This window comes from Schistocerca piceifrons, chromosome X (genome assembly GCF_021461385.2).
Source record: "Schistocerca piceifrons isolate TAMUIC-IGC-003096 chromosome X, iqSchPice1.1, whole genome shotgun sequence".
Classification (NCBI taxonomy): domain Eukaryota; kingdom Metazoa; phylum Arthropoda; class Insecta; order Orthoptera; family Acrididae; genus Schistocerca; species Schistocerca piceifrons.
Window position 1 is genome coordinate 205715346 of NC_060149.1, and position 22805 is coordinate 205738150.

At 43.9% G+C, this 22805-nt stretch overlaps 1 protein-coding gene across 3 annotated transcripts in view; it reads right to left on the reverse strand.

The window, feature by feature from the left end:
• The window catches only part of LOC124721150, a 524040-nt gene that overhangs the window by 29983 nt on the left and 471252 nt on the right, over nucleotides 1-22805 (reverse strand). For all 3 annotated transcript variants that reach the window (XM_047245970.1, XM_047245968.1, XM_047245969.1), the window contains exons 12-13: nucleotides 20640-20784; nucleotides 948-1092 (exon numbers count right to left, since the gene is read on the reverse strand). In XM_047245970.1, coding sequence (XP_047101926.1) covers nucleotides 948-1092; nucleotides 20640-20784 — 290 coding nt within the window. The remainder of the gene's footprint in view (nucleotides 1-947; nucleotides 1093-20639; nucleotides 20785-22805) is intronic.

The window sequence follows — 22805 nt, forward strand, 5'->3', positions numbered from 1 at the left end:
ATGAAGCGTCGTCTCACGCGGTCTGCACATCCAGCACGAACGCTGGTCCAACTGAGGCGCCAGGTGGAAATGGCATGGCAAGCCGTTCCACAGGACTACATCCAGCATCTCTACGATCGTCTCCATGGGAGAATAGCAGCCTGCATTGCTGCGAAAGGTGGATATACACTGTACTAGTGCCGACATTGTGCATGCTCTGTTGTCTGTGTCTATGTGCCTGTGGTTCTGTCAGTGTGATCATGTGATGTATCTGACCCCAGGAATGTGTCAATAAAGTTTCCCCTTCCTGGGACAGTGAATTCACGGTGTTCTTATTTCAATTTCCAGGAGTGTATTTAGCAGATGATCAACCTTTATATTCTTAAACCTAATGTCTATATTGATCTCACCAAATATTAGTATTCTGTAATCTTTGTATTTGAGCAGCGAGAGTATCACTTTCTCCAGAAGCTCCACAAACAGATGTTCATTGCGTGCGTTTATTTATTTATTTATTTATTTATTTTTGTTCCGGTGGGGGTGGGGGGGGGGGGGGGGGTGGTATACTGAAGCAATTATAATTTCCTGTTTTGGCAACATTATGGCTGCAGCTTCAAATTTTGCTTCTATGCACAGTGCACTTACATCTATAACTTCGTAGATTAAGTTGACACAATTTTTAATATATACAGATGCATTGCCATGTCAAATAACCAAAAGCATAAGTGTACTGTTAATACACACTATGTATGTGTGTTTTTGGGGTTTATGTGCACTCAATGGTGAAGTTGTAAGTGCCCAATACACTGCGTAATGTGTTTCAAAGATTACTATAGGAACAGGTCCAGTTTATAAAACACAATGGAAAATCCTTTTACCAAAATGTTCATACGTGTTATTGTCCAACAGCACGACTGAATTAAATTAGCAACAACCACAAAGATCTACAAGAATATATGTATACATACCACAGCCATAGCAGCAACAGAACGCGAGGTATTAGAAATTATGAACAAAAGAACGTAACTGTTGTCCATAGCAGCTGCCTCCAAAGGAATAAGTCTTTTACTCCACTGACCAACTTTAGGGTTGTGGTATGTTAGGCCATTCTTTCTGTAACATTAACATAAAATAATAATAATAATAATAATAATAAAGCGCATAACATGTTCCACGATTTATTACAGAAAAAATTAGCCACATTAATTGACAATTTTTATTGTTCTTCATAGTCTTTAAATATTCATACTACTCTCACAAAACCTGAGTTACATATTTAGTTCAGCAAGGACAAGAAATTTCAGATTGAGTCTACATATGCACAATCTGACTTCAGTGTCATGTAAAACCTGTCTCTTCACTATCTGAATAACTGTAAACATGTTCACAATTAGTGCGAAGTTAGTTATAACTGATTCTTATGTTAACAGGAAAGTAACTGTTTTAATTAGTGTTTTTTCCACACTGCTTTATCGAATTTATTATCTTTTTAAGCAACATTTCAACTTAGATCCTAAGTCTGAAACTTAAGTAGATGTGCAAGTCTGAGGAACTGTTAGTAAGTTTAACAATGCTACCCTCGCCCCTAACCTTCTGCTCCTATTACTACTGCTACTACTACTAGTACTGGCATCACCAATTGAAACACCTCTTAAATTTAGTTTCATTTATGTACTACAGGACCAATAAAAACTTTGTCACATATTCTCATTAGTTACTTTTTCTCAGTATTAGTCTTAAGCCATCAAAAAGGCACCATAATGATACCTTATTTCCTGTTGTTTTTAGCCTTCACTTTACTCTTTACATTCTCCCATTTTTAATTAGGCATATCAGATTGTATCGTTGATATCTTTCACTGTAATAATTTTCCCTGTTTGAGAAACTGTGTTGCCATTTCATACACCAATGGCATAAAATGATTGCAGTACAAGATTAAAGTTTTAGTGTCATGCACATAATGAAGTCTGGCTATGAGGTGCTTGGTAATACAGAACTTTAGGGAAACATTCAGGCATATTCTGTAAATACTGCTCCCTAAATTTAATAATTGTGAACAATTTTTTCCATGATATGATGATTGCAGTAAAGTGATTGTTGCCCTTTGTGAATTCCTTTTTCCATCCCTGATTAGCAATTTCAAAAAGTGACTATGAACAGTATGTTTTCATCAATGATTTCATACTTAAGTTGGCAATTGATTCCTCATATATACAGATCTTAGACAACATTTGTTGTATTGTACTGGAATTGCTGCCATTACAAACTATTTTTATGAAGTAAATTTCTTTGTGGGAAACATTGTGCTAGATTAGATTAGTTTTTTGTTCCATAGATCCGTGCTGAGGAGATCCTCGTGGATGTAGAACATGTCAATTTTTTATTTTTATTTTTTTTATTTTTATTTTTTTAAGCTGAAATAACAATACTAATAGTATGAATATATACAATACATCATTTGTTTCTAATAAAAAATTTGCCAATGGAGTAGAAGGACTACTGAGGTTATCATGGGATAGTGTCACAATAAGTATTCGTCACAAGATGTTCAGCATTGAATCAACCCCAGCATAAAGCAATGCTTTATAATGTATAATGTAACTGGCCAGATGAGTAAGCTAAATAAAATACCCAATACCAGATTCATATAGAAGCAGGTGATACACTTTTCAAATTAAATATGTGATACACTGTATTTTATAATGTCACTGTACATATGACTTTCTTTCTGTAACACATATTAATCAGTATTTAATAACCTACAGAAGGTAAAGTTCACCATCTTATTTCATATGAACAATTACAAAGCTACACAGAGTGAAACTTTGATTCAGACAGTTTAGTAGTTTCATATCCAGGAAGAAAAAAAATGTTTATGTAATTAATTTTTATGTAAAATACAGAAATTTATACCATAATAGCGTCTGGAAAGCAACAAGGTCTATCATTCAAAATTCAAACATTTCAAATATTCACAACCTTTGACATGATTTTAAAGATCTGTTTATGTACGAATTACTAATACTTTGACATTGGAATGTTTAGAAATGAAAGCAATAAAAATTGTAGATTTATCCACAGTTTGTATACTTCTTATATCACTGTCTGAACATGAAATGCCAACAGTTTTTATACAGCAGTAATTATTATGTAATAAAGTAAGATTATTTCAGATAATCATCTTGTGGTGTTGCAGTTGTCACGATTTCAGATGTTTTTGTTATCCACACGGAACATGTTATCACACTTAAAACTTTACAAATATTTGTCATGGAAAATCTCTATATTTAAAAATGGCAGTAACAAATAATTTATCTGTGACAATTATGAAAGTATTTGAAGAACAACACTAGGTGCACTAGAGTGCCAATCATTTGCAGTTTGTAAGTTAAGATGTAATTCTTCTATCAGTTGTGAACCAACTTTAAGACCTTGACCATTATTGTTTTTGACAAAAATGTGCATCTGACAAAAAAAAAAAAAAAAAAAAAAAATATTAATTTTGTTTCATTTCATAGTCTGCATTATGACCCGAACCTCTCGCAGACCCAAGCTGATGTGTTATTTTCAACAACTAGCTAGGTATTTTATAAATTCTGCATACTAGTCCTATATTAACATTACATGCTAAAATTTTTTTTAAGTTAATGGCAGTGTTGCAGCTGTATAATTAGCTGTAGAGAGGAGGTATGTCAAGTGTTACAAGGAGTGCTACTTCAATAATGTATCCTTTATCCTTATGCAAGCCACAGTGAGATCTGTCAAGTAAATTTAATTAACACTTTTGAAGTAGCAGAGAACTCCCAAAATTGATTAAATGTGACCATGCCCCAAATATTTTACAGTTCATTTGCATTGCTGAGTAGAACTAGCCTCAAAGTATTTCTTCACGAAAATGTTCCGCAGACACAAGCTTACGGATTAGGTGCCTGGTCCTTCAAGATGCTATTTTAGCTCTTATGCAGCTATAATTGCACTCTTCGGAAAAAAAATTATGCCAGGGCATTGGTTGGTGAGTAAATTTTTTCAACAAATTTCATTCACACGTTACTGTTGTAATAACAAAGTATCAAAACAAAAAGTCTCATGGTGCTACTGTATTTCTGATTGCACTATATTTCCTTTATCTAGAAAAGTAAATTATTTGGCACAGTATTTTAGAACATTATCTTACCAATCCCAATCCAGTCTACCAATATTACCGCTAAAAGGAATAAATGTGACAAGGAAGTTAGTGGAGCTGAAAATTTTTGTACAGTGGTAGGTGGGACCATCACAAACACCATACCAAAAGTCCCCACCTGTGGGGGTGGGGACACATTTGAAGGTGCAGATGTGAGTTACTAACACTACTAACGCAAGAAACAGATATGGACAGAATCTACGTAAATCTCTGCACACTGTTATATACTGCTATATGGGAAATTGATTTTCAGTTATCCTGCATAATAGCAGCTGTAGCATTCTTCCAGGAAAGTCGCACCACGAGAGCTGCTTGCTTTTCATTTTGGAGAAAGACTATGCTTTCCCAGCTTTTCATGTCCAGTTCTGTCAAGTGAGGAGACAAAATTTCTTCACTAATCTCTTGTTTGTTAAGTTCAGTTTTTTTAGTTTATTAAATGAGTAGTTATTTTCAGCTGCTAAGTGAGCTATTATGTAAAAACGTTCAACAGCTGGAGCTGTCAACTGGCTACAGCCTCAGTTCATCCAACTTCTGAAGAGGCCCACAGGCTTAGATTGTCTTCTCCAACAACAAAGGTAGGTTAGCTAGGAGTTATGGAACTTCAGATATATCAACGTAAGTCAATGCATTACAGCTGACAACTTTTCTAGACTTGAACATAATAAGTCCCATTCCATCAGACATATTCGAACACACCTTGGGAGGGGGGGGGGGAGGAGGGGGGGAGGGGGAGGGGGGGAAGGGGGGAAGGGGGGGGGGAAGGGGGGGGAAGAAAGAGAGAGAGAGAGAGAGAGAGAGAGAGAGAGAGAGAGAGAGAGAGAGAGAGAGAGAGAAGGGAAGGGGCATACTGGTACAGTCACCCAACAAAGTATTGGCCATGCCCAACAGTGCCCAACTTCGATGATCTAATGGGAACCAAAGTATCGACCTCAGAGCAGCTGTTGACACTGAGTCCACTTGGTGCAGCCAGCTCTACAAGTGCCAGCAATTCCTGAAGGGAAGAGGTTTACACAGTGCACCAGTAACAGAAGTAATGGTGAGAGACAGGCAGTAACTTTCTGCTTATTCATTAAATCCCCACCAAGTGACTGCAACACAATTGGATGGCTCTACAATATACTGCCAATGACAGACTGCAGCTAGGTTCTTCATTTACAAAATGAATTCCTGTCATACCAATACCACAAAGGTTACAGACAACATCACACTACAAATTATACACTTCTCAGTCTTTAGTTATAGGAATATATTTTACATAAAAGCTCACTTAAAAACTGCAAATAAGTACTTATTTAATAAACTGAAAATAACTCCACTTTATAAACATGAGGTCAGTTAAGTTATTTAGTCTACTCCCATTAGAAGACTGGACAGGAAATCCTGGGGGAGGTATAGTCAGTCTGCAAAATGAAAAGAGAACACTGCCAAAAGTGGGGGCAGTTTCCTTTCACAGAAAAATGCTACAATTGTGCTGTAGTACGATTAAGAATAAATTTCTCTTCTAGCAGTGCAGAACAATGAGAAGAGATTTACATAGAACCTGTCCACATGCAGTTGTTGCATTAGTATTCTTTGTAACTCATGGAAACTATCAGTATTAGGTTGGTGCATAAGTTTGTAACATTTTTGTTACATGTGCGTGTATTCCAGTTGCTACAGGTTTGATTATCGATTGTCCTTTTTTATTTGTTTATCTGAGTTTATATATTGTCATTTTGTCATTTGGGGATAGTGAGGGGAGCTATAGACACTAGAAATGAGTGCCAAGTGGAGAAATCTTAACATTTCCAACACATTCTTCTGTTCGAGTTCAATAGAGCAGTGACAGTAATGGAGGCAGCTAGAAACATCTGCAACATGTATGGGGATAATGCCATTGGACACAGCACAGAAAGAACAGGATTTTCTCATTGTAAGGAGGATGTTTTGACATTAGTAACTGCATATTCAGGAAGACCTGCCGGGTCTGATGAGGATTGTTTAAACTCATTAATCCACAATGGTCCACATCAGTGTACTCAAGAACTGGCAAATGTGTAACTGTCATCATTCCACCACTGTGTGAAATTTGCATGCAATGGGGAAGGTTGGGTTACAGGTATTACATAATCCAAGCCAAAATCACAAAAATCAACAGGTGGCCATATGTGGAACTCTGCTTGCTTGTGAGCAACTTATCATCTATCATTACTGGTGATGAGAAATGGTGACTGTGTGAACATAAGGAAAAGACAGGAAAGGTTGAGCTCAAACAAAGTAGCAGCTCCCTGTACAAAGACATTCATGCATCGACAACAGATATTGTTATGCATCTGATGGAACAGTGATGGTATGATGTACTGTGAACTGCTTCCCTGTAGTGTAATCATCACTGCTGATATTTATTGTCAATGACTTAGACATCCTGCAGGTGCAATCCATGAACAATGACCAGGAAGACTGCAGGAAGTAATGCTACTCCATGATACAGTCACTCAGATTCTGCTAGACGGACAAAAAACACTGCACAGGGGTTGGGTTAGGAAGGCATCCTACATTCATTCACCTTATTCACCTGATCTTGAACCCTCAGATTTTTCACCTTTTCCACTCTCTATGAAACAACCTTCAAGGAACTTCTTTTCCATATGAAAATGTGCTCCAAATTTGGCTCAACAAGTTCTTCATCTCAAGACAGTGTGATTTCTACAGTTCCAGAACCAAAAAGTAATTCCAACACTGGCAGATTGTTCTAAATAGTGAAGAAGAACACATTACTGATGACTGAAGTCTCTATTAGGTGTATCTTATGTGTTTATTAAACTTACGGAAAAATGCTACAAAGCTATGCAGCATCCCAACACTAAAGAAAAAAATTACTATAACTTTTTTGTAGGAATCATCATCATCATCATCATCATCATCTAAGACTGATTATGCCTTTCAGCATTCAGTCTGGAGCATAGTCCCCCCCTGTAAAATTCCTCCATGATCCCCTATTCAGTGCTAACATTGGTGCCTCTTCTGATGTTAAGCCTATTACTTCAAAATCATTCTTAACTGAATCCACGTACCTTCTCCTTGGTCTACCCCGACTCCTCCTACCCTCTACTGCTGAACCCATGAGTCTCTTGGGTAACTTTGCTTCTCCCATGCGTGTAACATGCCCCACCATCTAAGCCTGTTCGCCCTGACTGCTACATCTACAGAGTTCATTCCCAGTTTTTCTTTGATTTCCTCATTGTGGACACCCTCCTGCCATTGTTCCCATCTACTAGTATCTGCAATCATCCTAGCTACTTTCACATCCGTAACCTCAACCTTATTGATAAGGTAACCTGAATCCACCCAGCTTTCGCTACCATTCAACAAAGTTGGTCGAATGATTGAACGGTGCACAGATAACTTAGTCTTGGTACTGACTTCCTTCTTACAGAAGAGAGTAGATCGTAGCTGAGTGCTCACTGCATTAGCTTTGCTACACCTCGCTTCCAGTTCTTTCCCTATGTTGCCATCCTGTGAGAATATGCATCCTAAGTACTTGAAACCGTCCACCTGTTCTAACTTTGTTCCTCCTATTTGGCACTTAATCCATTTATATCTCTTTCCCGCTGGCATTACTTTCGTTTTGGAGATGCTAATCTTCATACCACAGTCCTTACATTTCTGATCTAGCTCTGAAATATTACTTTGCAAACTTTCAATCGAATCTGCCATCACAACTAAGTCATCCGCATATGCGAGATTGCTTATTTTGTGTTCACATATCTTAATTTCACCCAGCCAGTCTACTGTTTTCAACATATGATCCATAAATAATATGAACAACAGTGGATACAGGTTGCAGCCTTGTCTTACCCCTGAAACTACTCTGAACCATGAACTCAGTTTACCGTCAACTCTAACTGCTGCCTGACTATCCATGTAAAGACCTTTAATTGCTTGCAAAAGTTTGCCTCCTATTCCATAGTCTCTTAGAACAGACAATAACTTCCTCCTAGGAACCTGGTCATATGCCTTTTCTAGATCTATAAAGCATAGATACAATTCTCTGATCCACTCGTAACACTTCTCCATTATTTGCCATAAGCTAAAGATCTGGTCTTGACAACCTCTAAGAGGCCTAAACCCACACTGATTTTCATCCAATTTGTCCTCAACTAATACTCTCACTTTCCTTTCAACAATACCTGAGAAGATTTTACCCACAACGCTGATTAAAGAGATACCTCTGTAGTTGTTACAATCTTTTCTGTTTCCATGTTTAAAGATTGATGTGATTACGGCTTTCGTCCAGTCTGATGGAAACTGCCCCGACTCCCAGGCCATTTCAATTATCCCGTGTAGCCATTTAAGACCTGACATTCCACTGTATTTGATAAGTTCTGACTTAATTTCATCCACACCAGCTGCTTTATTGCACTGCAATCTATTGACCATTTTCTCCACTTCCTCAAATGTGATCCTATTTCCATCATCATTCCTATCCCATTATACCTCGAAATCTGAAACATTACTGATTGTATTTTCACCTACATTGAGCAACTCTTCAAAATATTCCCTCCCTCTGCCCAAGGTTGGTTGGTTTGTGGGATTAAAGGGACCAGACTGCTATGGTCATTGGTCCCGTTTTCCAAAAAATTAAAACCACCCAAAGAGAATAAAAACGAACAGCAGGAAAGACGTCAGACAACACAGGACAAGAGATCAGACAAAACAAATTAAAATCACACAGAGTGTGATGGTGGTTGGCCGACCATAGAGAAAAAAAAGGAAAAGCCAACCACTGAGAACACATTAAAAACTCAGTTTAAAATCGGAGGCCAAAAGCCAGAATCAATACTAAAAAACAGAAACACACTCGGATTAAATGATAAAACCCCCTGCCCGAATAAAATGCAAAACTAAGCCAGCCATAGCAGGGTCATCTGTTAAGAGGGCAGGGAGCATGTCAGGCAGTGCGAACGTCTGCCTGAGCACAGCTAAAAGCGGACACTCCAATAAAATGTGGACCACAGATAAAACGGAGCCGCAGCGACACGGAGGTGGGTCCTCATGGTGCAATAAGTGGCCGTGCGTCAGCCGAGTGTGCCCGATGCGCAGCCGGCAGAGGACAACAGACTCTTGGCAGGGGACCCGAATGGACGACCGCCACACAGTCATCGTTGCCTTGATAGGGCGAAGTTTGTTGGACATGAGCAGGTTGCGCCATTCAGTGTCCCATAAATCGAAAAGTTTTTGGTGTAAGATTGCCCGCAAATCAGTCACCGGGAGGCCAATCTCCAGAGGTGGTTTACTGGTGGCCTCTTTCGCCAGGCGGTCAACATTTTCATTGCCGGGTATCCCAACATGACCGGGGGTCCACACAGAGACCACAGAGCAGCCGCAACGTGCAAGAGTATGCAGGGATCCTGGATAGCCATCACCAGACAGGAACGAGGGAAACACTGGTCGAGAGCTCGTAAACCGCTCAGGGAATCGCTACAGATAACGAAGGACTCACCTGAGCAAGAGCGGATATACTCTAGGGAACGAAAGATGGTGACCAGCTCAGCAGTGAAAACGCTGCAGCCAGCCGCCAATGAACGTTGTTCAGAATGGTCCCCTAGAGTTAGAGCAAAACCAACACGACCAGCAACCGTCGAACCGTCAGTGTAAACAATTCCAGAGCCCTGATACGTGGCGAGGATGAAGTAAAAGCAGCGTCGGAAGGCCTCCGGAGGACTGAGTCCTTCGGGCCCTGTGCCAAGTCGAGCCGAAGGCAAGGGTGGGGCACATACCACGGGGGTGTGCGCAGAGGGGCCCGGAAAGGAGGTGGAACTGGCAAAACCCCAAGCCCGGAGAGAAGCTCTCGGATGTGGACCGCAATCGTGCAACCCGATCGGGGCCGACATTCTGGGAGATGGACGACTGACTGCGGGAACAGGAGATGATAATTTGGGTGCCCGGGGAAGCTACAAACATGGGCAGTATAAGCGGCCAGCAAACGTTGGCGCCGGAACCGCAGTGGAGGGACACCTGCCTCCACTAGTATGCTGTCCACAGGGATGGTCCGGAAGGCACCAGTGGCAAGTCGTATTCCGCTGTGTAAGATTGGGTCCAGCACCCACAACACAGACGGGGATGCTGAACCATAAGCCAGGCTCCCATAATCCAGACGAGACTGGATTAATGCCTGGTAGAGCCGTAACAGGGTAGATCGGTCGGTGCCCCAGCTGGTGTGGCTCAAGCATCGCAGAGCATTTAGATGCCGCCAACACGCCTGTTTAAGCTGCCGAATATGAGGCAGCCAAGTCAACCGGGCATCAAAAACCACACCCAAAAACCTATGCGACTCTACCACAGTAAGAACTTCGCCGTCAAGATAAAGCCGTGGCTCTGGGTGAACAGTGCGTCGCCGGCAGAAATACATAACGCAGGTACAGCCCAAGACTGCGCCTTACGGATAGCGCCCTGTAGCTGACGTTCAGCAGCTGCAATGCCACTAGAGCTGTAGTAAAGGCAGAAGTCGTCAGCATACAGGGAAGCGGAGACAGAATTTCCCACCGCTGCAGCGAGCCCGTTTGTGGCAATTAAAAAACAGGCAGACACTGAGGACAGATCCCTGTGGTACCCCGTTCTCCTGGACTCAGGAGGAACTATGGAAGGCCACAACTTGCACACGGAAGGTACAATACGACAGAAAATTGCAGATAAAGATCGGCAGAGGGCCCCAAAGACCCCATCCATGAAGCGTAGAAAGGATGTGATTACGCCATGTTGTATCGTACGCCTTCCGCATGTCGAAAAAGACAGCGACCAGGTGCTGACGGCGCGCAAAGGCAGTACGGATGGCCGACTCCAGTCTCACCAGATTGTTGGTGGCGGAGCGGCCTTTATGGAACCCACCCTGAGACGGAACCAGAAGGCCCCGAGACTGCAGTACCCAGTTCAACCGCCGGCTCACCATCCGTTCAAGCAACTTGCAAAGAACGTTGGTGAGGCTAATGGGACGGTAGCTGTCCACCTCCAAAGGGTTCTTGCCTGGTTTCAGAATGGGGATAACAATACTTTCCCGCCATTGCGACGGAAACTCAGCCTCGACCCAAATACAGTTGTAAACGTCGAGAAGCCATCGCTGGCAGTCCACTGAAAGGTGTTTCAGCATCTGACAGTGGATGCTACCTGGCCCAGGAGCGGTATCAGGACAAGCGGCGGGGGCACTGTGAAATTCCCACTCACTGAATGGAACATTGTAGGATTCCGGATGGTGGGTTCGAAAAGGAAGGCTCCGACGTTCCATCCGCTCTTTAATGGAGCGGAAGGCCAATGGGTAATTGGAAGAAAAGGAACTCAGAGCAAAATGCTCTGCCAAGCTGTTGGCAATTTCGTCAGAGTCTGTACAAACTGCTCCATTAAGTGAGAGCGCAGGGACGCTGACAGGGGTCCGATAGCCATAGAGGCGTCAGATTTTGGCCCACACCTGTGTTGGAGAGACATGGAGGCCAATGGTGGACACATACCGCTCCCAGCACTTCTGCTTGCTTTGGCGGATAAGGTGGTGGGCCCGCGTACGCAGCCGTTTGAAGGTTATGAGGTGTTCAATGCAGGGATGTCGCTTGTGACGCTTTAGCACCCGCCGGCGATCTTTAATCACCTCAGCGATCTCAGGCGACCACCAAGGCACAGTCCTCCTCCGAGGGGACCCAGAAGAATGGGGAATTGAAGATTCTGCGGCAGTAACGATGACGGTGGTGACCGATTGAACCACCGCATCAATGTCATCATTAGAGAGAGGCTCAATAGCGGCAGTGGAGGAAAACAAGTCCCAGTCAGCCTTATTCATAGCCCATCTGCTAGGGTGCCCAGAAGATTGATGCTGTGGCAATGACAGAAAGATCAGAAAGTGGTCACTACCACATAGGTCGTCATGCACTCTCCATTGGACAGACGGTAAGAGGCTAGGGCTGCAGATCGAAAGGTCAATGGCGGAGTATGTGCCATGTGCCACACTGAAGTGTGTGAAGGCACCATCATTTAAAATGGAAAGATTGAACTGCGCCAATAAATGCTCAACGGTGGTGCCTCGACCTGTTGCCACTGACCCACCCCACAGAGGGTTATGGGCGTTGAAGTGGCCCAATAGCAAGAAAGGCGGCGGTAATTGGGCTATCAGCGCAGCCAGGACATGCTGCGCAACATCACCATCCGGTGGAAGGTAAAGACTGCAGACGGTAACAGCCTGTGGCGTCCACACCCGAACAGCGACAGCCTCTTAGGTGTTTGGAGAGGGACAGAGTCGCCGTGCAGAGAGTGAAGGACATAGAGGCAGACACCACCAGACACCCTTTCATAAGCTGCCCGGTTCTTATAATAACCCCGATAGCCACGAAGGGCGGGGGTTCGCATTGCTGGAAAGCAAGTTCCCTGAAGAGCAATGCAGAAGAAAGGGTGAAGGCTGAGAAGTTGTCGGAGCTCAGCTAGATGGTGGAAGAAACCGCTGCAGTTCCGCTGGAGGATGATATTGTCCATGGCTGAGAAAGGCGTGAAGGGACTGGGAAGGCAATTTACGCCGCTTGGTCACTCGCTGCCACCGATTCATTACCCGTGCGAGTGACATCCATGGCGTCTGAGGGACCAACGAGATCAAGGTCCTCAGCAGACGCCAGAATCTCTACCTCATCCTCAGACGCAGAGCTCGAAGGGTGCGGTGGGGTCTGTGCCACCGCAAGTTCTTTGGCCTTAGAGGTCGTGCGCTTGGACTTGTCTCACTGAACCTTGGGTTTCACCGGCTGGGAAGGCTTCACCGAATCAGTCTCCGGGACGGAGGAGGATCACGAAACCCTACGACCAGCCGCTGGTTGGGACTTACGCCACTGTCGGGCGCCATGCTTCCCACTGGTGGAAGCCTGGGAAGAGAGGGTCCCAAGGAAACCCTTATGAGTGAGAACAGCCAAAGAAGTTAGACACTTCTCCGGCTGAGAAGCGGGGACGGACGTCCCCAATGGGTGGGAGGATGTTGCTCCTGAGGTAGGTGGTGCAGGAGCAGCCGGTTGGGTAGAGCCCCCACACGGGCAAGGGGGCAGGAGGAGTTGTACTGCTCATCGAGCTGGCTGGAAGTCTCGAAACTGATGGGGCTAGCACAGTTGTTGTAGCAGCTGCGTAAGAAGATGTCATTCACACAGGATGTAGTCTGTCATATTTCCTTTTGGCCTCAGTATAGGTCAGCCGGTACAGGGTCTTATATTCCACGATCTTGCGCTCTTTCTGAAAGACTTTGCAGTCTGGCGAGCAAGATGAATGTTGCTCTCTGCAGTTGACACAGATGGGAGGTGGGGCACATGGAGTATTGTGATGTGATGGGCGTCCGCAATCTCAACATGTGAGGCTGGAAGTGCAGCGGGAAGACATATGGCCGAACTTCCAGCACTTAAAGCACCGCATCGAGGGAGGGATATAGGGCTTGACGTCACAATGGTACACCATCACCTTGACCTTCTCCGGTAATCTATCACCCTCGAAGGCCAAGATGAAGGCACCGGTAGCAACCTGATTGTCCCTCGGACCCCGATGAACGCGCCAGACGAAATGAACACCTCTACGCTCTAAGTTGGTGCGCAGCTCGTCATGAGACTGCAATAGTAGGTCCCTATGGAAAATAACACCCTGGACCATATTTAAACTCTTATGTGGTGTAATGGTAACGTTAACATCCCCCAACTTGTCACAAGCAAGTAACCTGTGTGACTGGGCGGAGGATGCCGTTTGTATCAGCACTGACCCGGAGCGCATTTTGGACAAGCCCTCCACCTCCCCAAACTTGTCCTCTAAATGCTCGACGAAGAACTGAGGCTTTGTGGGTAGAAAAGACTCCCCATCAGCTCTCGTGCAAACAGAATCGGGGCGAATAACTGTTACCTCCATGCTGAGACTTACGCTCCTCCCAAGGCATGGCCAGGGAGGGGAACGTTTTCGGATCGGACTTCTGAACATTAAATTGAGCCCGAGAACGCTTAGAGACTGCTGGCGGCTGGCCGCCAGCGAGAGATGATGTACCACGCTTCATTGCGGGTCATCCGCCCTGATGCCACCTACTCCGACCAAGGGCCCTCCCCACGGGCACCACCCAGCCGCAGCAATAGCCACCTGGCAGGATGGCCATTGCCGGCAGTCCTGATGCCCCAGGGAGATGGGTATCTACTCCTTGGCGTATGTGGGGAGTTAACAGTGCAGGCATCAGTAGAGCGATCCCTGTGTTGTCAGGGGGCTACAACCAACAGGGTACATGGCGGCCCCACCACAACGGACTGGCTACCGTGCTGGATGTTAGGTGACATGTGGTCCATGGTCGCCGTCAGTGCAGAAAGTGGCACTGCACAGCGCAAGGTGGAAAGTGCACACAGGAACGTATCCATGCCCAAGAGATGGAGAGTGGGCAGGACTGCAGTGCAACGACAAAGAAGCTGGCGAAAGGTCTGATCGCAAGATGGACACAATGCAGCAAGTAAGGCGCCCTTCCCCAATCGGCTCGCTCTTCGGAAAAATTTTGAGAGATGGAGGTCAAACTCAACAGGGGACCATCACATACGGCCGAAAAGTTTGAGACTTCTTTTAGTCACCTCTTACGACAGGCAGGAATACCGCGGGACTATTCTAACCCCCGAACCCACAGGGGGGCCCTCTGCCCAAGGCATCAACAGGATTCACCAGTAGTTTTCCTGACCTGTCCAAAATACTTGTCATTTCCTTCTTACCTCCCTTTCAAAGACTGTTAATTACACTCCAGAGTGTTTTTCCAGCAGCTTGACCCAAGGTCTCCAACCTGTTTCCAAAGTCTTCCCAAGATTTCTTCTTGGATGCTGCGATTATCTGTTTGGCTTTGTTTCTTTCTTCAACATAACTTTCTCTGTCTACCCGAGTTCTAGTATGTAGCCATTTTTGATATGCCTTCTTTTTCCTTTTACAGGGTGCCTTGACTGTGTCATTCCACCAAGCTGTTTGCTTCATCCTACCTTTATACACTACTGTTCCAAGACATTCTTTAGCCACTTCTAGTACTGTGTCCCTGTACCTTGTCCATTCCTTTTCTAATGACTGTAATTGACTACATTCAACTAACTGGTACCCTTCTGAGATCACTGTTATGTACTTGTGCCTGATTTCCTTATCCTGAAGTTTCTCCACTCTTACCCTCCTACATATGGACCTGACCTCACCTGCCCTTTCAGCCTCACAATACCAATTTCACTGCAGATTAAATAGTGATCAGTGTAATCAAAGAATCCCCTGAATACATGTGTGTCCCTCACAGCCTTCCTGAATTCCTGATCTGTTATTATATAGTCAATGACAGATCTGGTTCCCCTGCCTTCCCAAGTAGACCAGTGAATGTTCTTACGTTTAAAAAAGGAGTTTGTGATTACTAAGCCCACACTGGCACAGAAATCCAAGAGTTTTTTCCCCATTCCTGTTGGCCTCCATACCCTCTCCAAATTTACCCATAACCTTTTCATACCCTTCTGTTCGATTCCCAATCCTGACATTAAAATCACCCATGAGCAGAACACTGTCCTTGTCCTTTACTCTAACAACTACATCACTGAGTGCATCATAAAAACTATCCATCTTATCTAGATCTGCCCCTTCACAATGCGAATCTACTGACGCAATCCTAATTTTCTTGCTAGACACTGTCAAATCTATCCACATCAGTTGTTCGTTTGCGTACCTTATTGCAACTACGCTGGGATCCATTTCTTTCCTGATGTAAAGCCCTACACCCCATTGTGCTATTCCTGCTTTGACTCTTGACAGGTAGACCTTGTATTCTCCCACTTCGTCTTCTTTCTCACCCCTTACCTGAATGTCACTAACAGCTAAAACGTCCAACCCCATCTTACTTGCAGCCTCTGCCAGCCCTACCTTCTGCCCAGAGTAGCCCCCATTGATATTAATAGCTCCCCATCTCATTAGCATTTGTTTGCTGAGTCGTATCTTAGGAGTCCCTGGTTTGTCACTTAGAGCTGGGACTCCATCACCTCCAAAGGTACGAGGCATTTTGCTCTGATTATTGCAAGCATCATATTTAAAGAACCAGGGACGCAGGTTGCTAGCCTTACTTGCCCCGGGTCCCATTGAGTTTTACCCCTACCGGTTGAGGTACTAACTGGTGGATTTGGTAGTCTTTGCCATCTGAGCACAAAGGTGACCACGACTCAGAATATGTCCGAGATGCCCAGCCTCATTCCAAAGTAACTGGTACCCTGACTGTCAGGACCACTTACTTGGCCACTCATACGTTGCCCGTGGTTCGTGAACTAGGACATAACAGGAACCCACACCATGAACCACAGGAAACTTAACACTGTTTAAGTTTTATGTTGGGAACATTTTCATTAGTAGTTGTGGTTTTCAAGTTATCCAAGAAAAAATTTAAGAAGTAACCTCTGAACACCCTCCTCCCTTCCCCGCACACCTTCCCTGCTCCCCCAAGCCGACCCTACCACAATGCTCACACCTCACAGGTGTGAATTTTTTCTATATTATTCATGGTTCTACTGCTTACTGCACAAAAATTTGTGACTACACAAAATTTTTCATCTACTTGGCCTTTTTTGGTCTTAGTTGATGGTGCCAAAAAAGCAGTACGCACATAAACGTATGTATGTACGTATGTATGTATGTATGTAATGTATGTACCATATCTCCTCCTCAATGCTGCACTGATTTGAACCAAATTTGGTCCACAACCACAAAACTTCATGAGGGTCAGAACTGTGAGATTTATAGCCTCTTAGCTCCAATAGGAGCAGAGATATGAGCAAAAAAATGTTTTTTCAGCCGCTGATGTGTAGGATTTCCTGCACAACAGGTGTGTTGTGTTTGAGTACAATTGGTCATCTGTGCCAGCCTGCTTTGTATGGCAGCCTATAGACGAGGCATGGGGAGATAGAAAGGGAGTGGGGGAGGAGGAGGAGGAGGAGGAGGAGGAGGAGGAGGAGGACATGGACAGATATGGACTAGTAGACATGTGAGCATGAGGTGAACGGGCAAAAAAGGAGGAGGAGAGTGTGACAGGAAGAGGCAGAGGAAAAGAGGTGGAAAGAGCAGAACAGGAAGACGTGCAGAGTTTGGAATGTGGTTGGGATGAGGTGGCAAGTGTGATATTGGGGGGGGGGGGGGGGGGGGGGGGGTTGAGGCAGAGTGGGAGGTGCATGCATTATGCGTATTGAATGCATAAGTGGGGAAAGCTGTGGAGTGCATTTTTGTTTTATGTTGTGGTGTGTGTGTGTGTGTGTGTGTGTGTGTGTGTGTGTGTGTGTGTGTGTGTGTTTTGTGTTTTGTTTTGCTGGGGTCATACATACCAAAGTCAAAACTAGACAACACGAACACAGAATGGAGTTGAATGACTATGTGTCAGTCCCAATGGATAGGACAGGAGTCAGCTGAAAACAGGCACGTGGAAAAAGGGCTAAGAAAACAGCACACAGTAATGGTGGTCCAAAACTAAGAATGAAATGGCCTTCACCATACTGCTGCGGTGGATAAAAAGTAAAACTCTGTCAACAGACTGCACATCATTCACTAAAATGGCTGGTACATCAGGTGGCAAACCCAAGCTGGAACATAAATGGTTCTAAAGGGGCATTCCAGCAAGAAGTGGTGGACAGTTAAAATTTGTGCGCAATGTGGACAAAGTGGTGGGATAGTGACACTGAGCAAATGACTATGACTAAAAAGGCAGTGCCCAATACGCATCCTAGTTAATATGACCTCCTCCTGGCAGGAGGGCTGAGAGGAGGTCATCCAAACCGCTGGGAGAGGCTTAATAAGCCAAAGCTTATTCTCCGCGAAGGGGATACCATTGGCAATGCCAAAGTGACACCACCTCCTGACAGACGGCAATACAGAAATCGTCGGAGAAAATATAGGTACTCTTGGACTGAGGTACAAGGACTGCAGCCGTGTCAGCAACATCAGCAGCTTTGTTTCCTGGCAGGCCAACATGACCAGGGACCCACAGAAACATGACACTGGCTCCACCAACAGTGAGCAAGTGACAGGTTTCATGGACCCGCTGCACTAAGGGATGGGCGGTGTACAGTTCACATAGACTTTGAAGGGCACTCTGCGAGTCTGAGCACAGGACACAATTGGAAAGGCTGTGTCACTAGATGTACTCCATGGCCTGATACAAGGTGAATAGCTCGGCTGTAAATACTGAGGAGTGTGCTGAAAGCCGATATTTAAAGACACGGGTGCCAACAATGAAGGCACACCTGACCCCACAGTCAGTCCGAGAGCCATCAGTGTATACAAAGGTATTATCACAAAGTTCCATGCAAAGGTCGTGAAACTGAAGGTGATAGACCGAGGCTGGAGTAGTGTCCTTAGGAAGTGACTAAAGGCCAAGGTTAACATGGGCCGCTTCATGAAGCCAAGGTGGTGAAGGGTTCACACCCATTGGGAACGTTGCAGGTAGTGTGAAGTTAAGCCGCCGCAGTAAGTGGCAAAAGTGGACTCCAGGAGCTAACAGAGAAGAGGGATGAGCACCATACTGAAGATCAAAGGAATCATCAAAGGAGGTGGCATAGGATGGGTGGCCATGCATGGCAGACAAACAGCATGCATACATGCTGAGGAGAAATTCATGGTGGTAGGACAGTGGTAGTTCAGCAGCCTCAGCATACAGACTCTCAACCGGGCTGGTGTAAAAGGCACCCGTGGCCAAACGAACCCCATGATGGTGGATAGCGTTGAGACAGCGTAAGAGGGATGGGCATGCACATGCATAAACAAAGCACCCATAGTCGAGTTTGAATGGACTAGGGACCGGTACAAATGGAGGAGGGTGGTTTAGTCGGCACCCCAGGAAGTACCAGAGAGGGCACGTAAGAAATCTAGGGACCGCATACAGCGGGCTGCCAGGTAAGAGACATGGGAGGACCAAGACAGTTTCCTATTGAGCATGAGCCCCAGAAACGTCATAGTTTCATGAATGGAAGGGCCACAGGCCAAAGATGTAGAGATGGTGGCAGAAATTATTTCTGCCACCAGAAATTCACACAGAAGGTTTTATCGGTGGAAAAGTGAAAGCCATTGTTAATGCTCCAGGGGTAAAGACCATCGGCAAAATCGTCAACAAAAAGAGAGCTCGAGATGCCCGGTGGGAGACAGGCCATTATAGGGTTAATGGCGATAGCAGAGAGGATGACACTCAGGATATAACCCTGATTCACACCATTTTCCTTGATAAAGGTGTCCAACAACACAGATCCCACACGCATCTTGAAAACTCAGTTTTGTAAAAATGCTCAAAGAAAACAAGGCAGGCGCCCATGGAAGCCCACGTGTAAAGAGTACGGATGATACCACAACTCCAGCAGGTGTCCTAGGCCTTCCCCAAATCGAAAAACACTCCCACAGTCTGGGATTTCTGCAGAAAACCCTTCATGACATGGGTGGCAAAATTAATAAAATGGTCAACTGCAGAATGCTGTGCTCGAAATCCACACTGTGCATTCATTAGTAAATGGTGAGACTCGAGCCACCACACCAGAATCGTACATTCCATGACCTTGCAAACACAGCTGGTAAGAGATGGGCCGGCAGCTAGAAGGAAGGTTTTTGTCCTTACTGGACTTAGCTATAGGTATGAGTGTGGCTTCATGCCAGCATCCAGGAAATGTGCCCTCCACCCAGATGTGGTTGTATGTGTTAAGCAGGAAGTGCTTGACTGCAAGAGAAAGGTGCTGCAACATCTGAACGTGGATGGTGTCTGGCCCTGGGGCAGAGGATTAGGATGAACAGAGCATGAACTAGCTCCCTCATAGTAAAGGCAGCAGTGTAGCACTCACGATGCAAAGAAGAGAAGGGTATTTCCCAAGCTGCCTCTGCTCATTTCCGATGGAGGAAGGCAGGGTGATAGTGGGAAGAGCTCAAAACTTCGGTATAATGGCTGCCCAAGGTGTTGGAGGTAGCAAGAGGATCCACGATGACGGTGGAGGGAAGAGTCTAGTAAATAAAAAAAAGCATCTACACTTACGGACCACACTAAAGATACCTCAGTTGTATGCAAAGAATATTTTTGACCACAATAATGTGTAATAACTGTTTATTATGTATGTTGCCGCACTAAGTACTTGGTGAGCTGGGAAATGTGTAACACATTAACACTATACACAGGCATATTTCACACTGAGTGCATGATATATGCATTTGTCTTATAGATACGACGAAGAAGGCGAGACATCTTACAAACATAGATGAAAAATATTTTTTCTTCCAAGAACTTTTCAATCATTGGAGAAAAAAAAAAAAAAAAAAAAACACATTCAAAATGGCAAATTGTGTTTTTCAGTTAGCTGAACTGAAACCTGAAGATTGTGAAGTGAGGAAATTTAAAGATATTCTTATGTGTCCAAAGAACCTCATTAATTTGTGTACTTTATGAATAACAAGATTATACCTATGATCAAAAAGCCAAGAAAGTTACACAGTAACACTTTTTGGTACTTACTTCAGCATTGGAATTGCTATATCCTCTCTCCATGTTGTGTTATGGCATGAGCCTCCAAGGTAAACATCCCTTACTGAACTGTTTTGACCGTTTGCAGCAGCACCAAGAGGTAGGGACCTCAGTGGCCTGGATGATATAGCCCACTCTGCAATCAATAATACACAAATTTTAGTACATGTTTACTTGTTTACAGGACTTACTATATGCAATGGCTATGTTGGTCCAATTTAATACCTTTGTGTGTAATTCACTTACAATTAGCTGTGCAGATTGAGCAGGGAAATGAAAATACACTAAAATCTCCCCCCCCCCCCCCTCCCCCTCCTCTCCACAGGAAAATAGGTTCGTTGTTAGTTTCCTGGTCCATTGGTCATTTTCCATGATAAATCGTAATGATTCACTTTGCAAATTAATTTGTATAAATGATGACATGATAAACATTTTTTAAGCAAAAAAAGATATACAGATGTAAGTTAGTAGCTCATACCCACCACTTTTTACACACTACAATAATAGAAATTCTTCCACGGAATGGAAGACATTGTCAAAGAGAAACTTTCTCAGTTTGTTTTCAAATTTTACTTTTCTGTCTGTCAGACTTTTGTATCAATGGGTAGGTCATCAAAAATTTTGTTGCAACTCATTTCCTTACTGAAGAACTTCTTATCTACTGAAACCTCTCTGTCTACCTCCCATGTACATTCATAGCTGTTTTAAGTCTTTGTAGTTTCATTTGAACAAATTGTTTTTAGGGGATACTGCCAGCTGACTCTCGACAACTGTTAAAGGTTTAATGCTACAGCCATCTCATTCTGACTTCAAACAACAATAACTTTAACATACACTAAAACTGCTCACAAATGTTTGGTCATATTTAAGACACCAAACTGGTCAGACCAGGGAATGTGTGAGTGCATCACCATGTTCAAACTCTGACAGAGCAAGCCTCAACAGAGCAGGCATTATAATGTGTGCTACCATCATCCCTGAGGGAAAAAGTATTATTAGGAAACAATGTGAATACCATACAATTCATACTGTCACCTGAAATGTCAGAATAATCCTCTACCATAATTTGTCCCTCGAGGGTAACAATAATACCAATGGAACACACAAAAACTGCAGCCCACACCATCAACGAGCCATTTCCAGGTTTAGTTGTAGAAAGTAAACAGTCCAACATGTGTGTTTCTCTGGGTGTCCACCAAACACAAACCCGACCTGTTGCTGGAAACGAGGAGTGAAGGATGACTGTCTTGAATATTATTGTACTCTGCCAACCATCACTGAACAGTCATTCACAATCTCAGTGCCATTTGTAGACTGCTAAGGAGTTCTCTGTAATGATAAATCATCTGTAGACTTTGACCTTGTGTGTTTAATCTGTCCAGCTTATATTGCAGATATACCAGAAACTGACTGTGGTGTGTATTCTTATGACACTACACTGTTTAGCTCATGACATACACCAACACGTGTGTGTGTGTGTGTGTGTGTGTGTGTGTGTGTGTGTGTGTGTGTGTGTGTAGGCAGGCAGGCAGGCACAAAGTCTTGGTGCATTTTTTGTCAGACTAAGAATTCAGAATGGAATTCTCTCTCAGTTTAACACAAAATGAGAATAAGCGCAGTTTACATTTGTGAGGTTTTTTCTTTAGCTGTTTGAATATGCTTGGGATGTTAAGTTTTCATTTGACTAATGAATGAGAAAACACACTACATTATGTTAAGCACTTTAATAGGCTATCGGCAACATTCTCGCAAACTGTTATCCAAACTGTCAAGCATCATGAATTTTGACTAAAGAGGTGAATGTCTATGAGACCCATTTGTAAATGCTGGCCTACAGATTTAATATAACAGCTCTCCATCCAAATAACCCAGGGGCAATTGAATTCACATCGACAACAACAGCTCAGTGATCATTAGGTACTGTTTATGGTATTCTGAAAGATGACTATAATTCCTCCACCCATATCATGACAGTTCATTCACTGAAACTCATTTGGTCAAAAATATCAAATGTTTAGTGCTGATTATATTTTCCCTCATAAGCAAAATTTCTGCTCCAAAATCACTACTGCTTGATGATCATACAGGGCTAGGGAGAGCATCTCTATCTGCATCAATTTTTAGCTTCAACAACTAGATATTTTAACTTTAAAGATG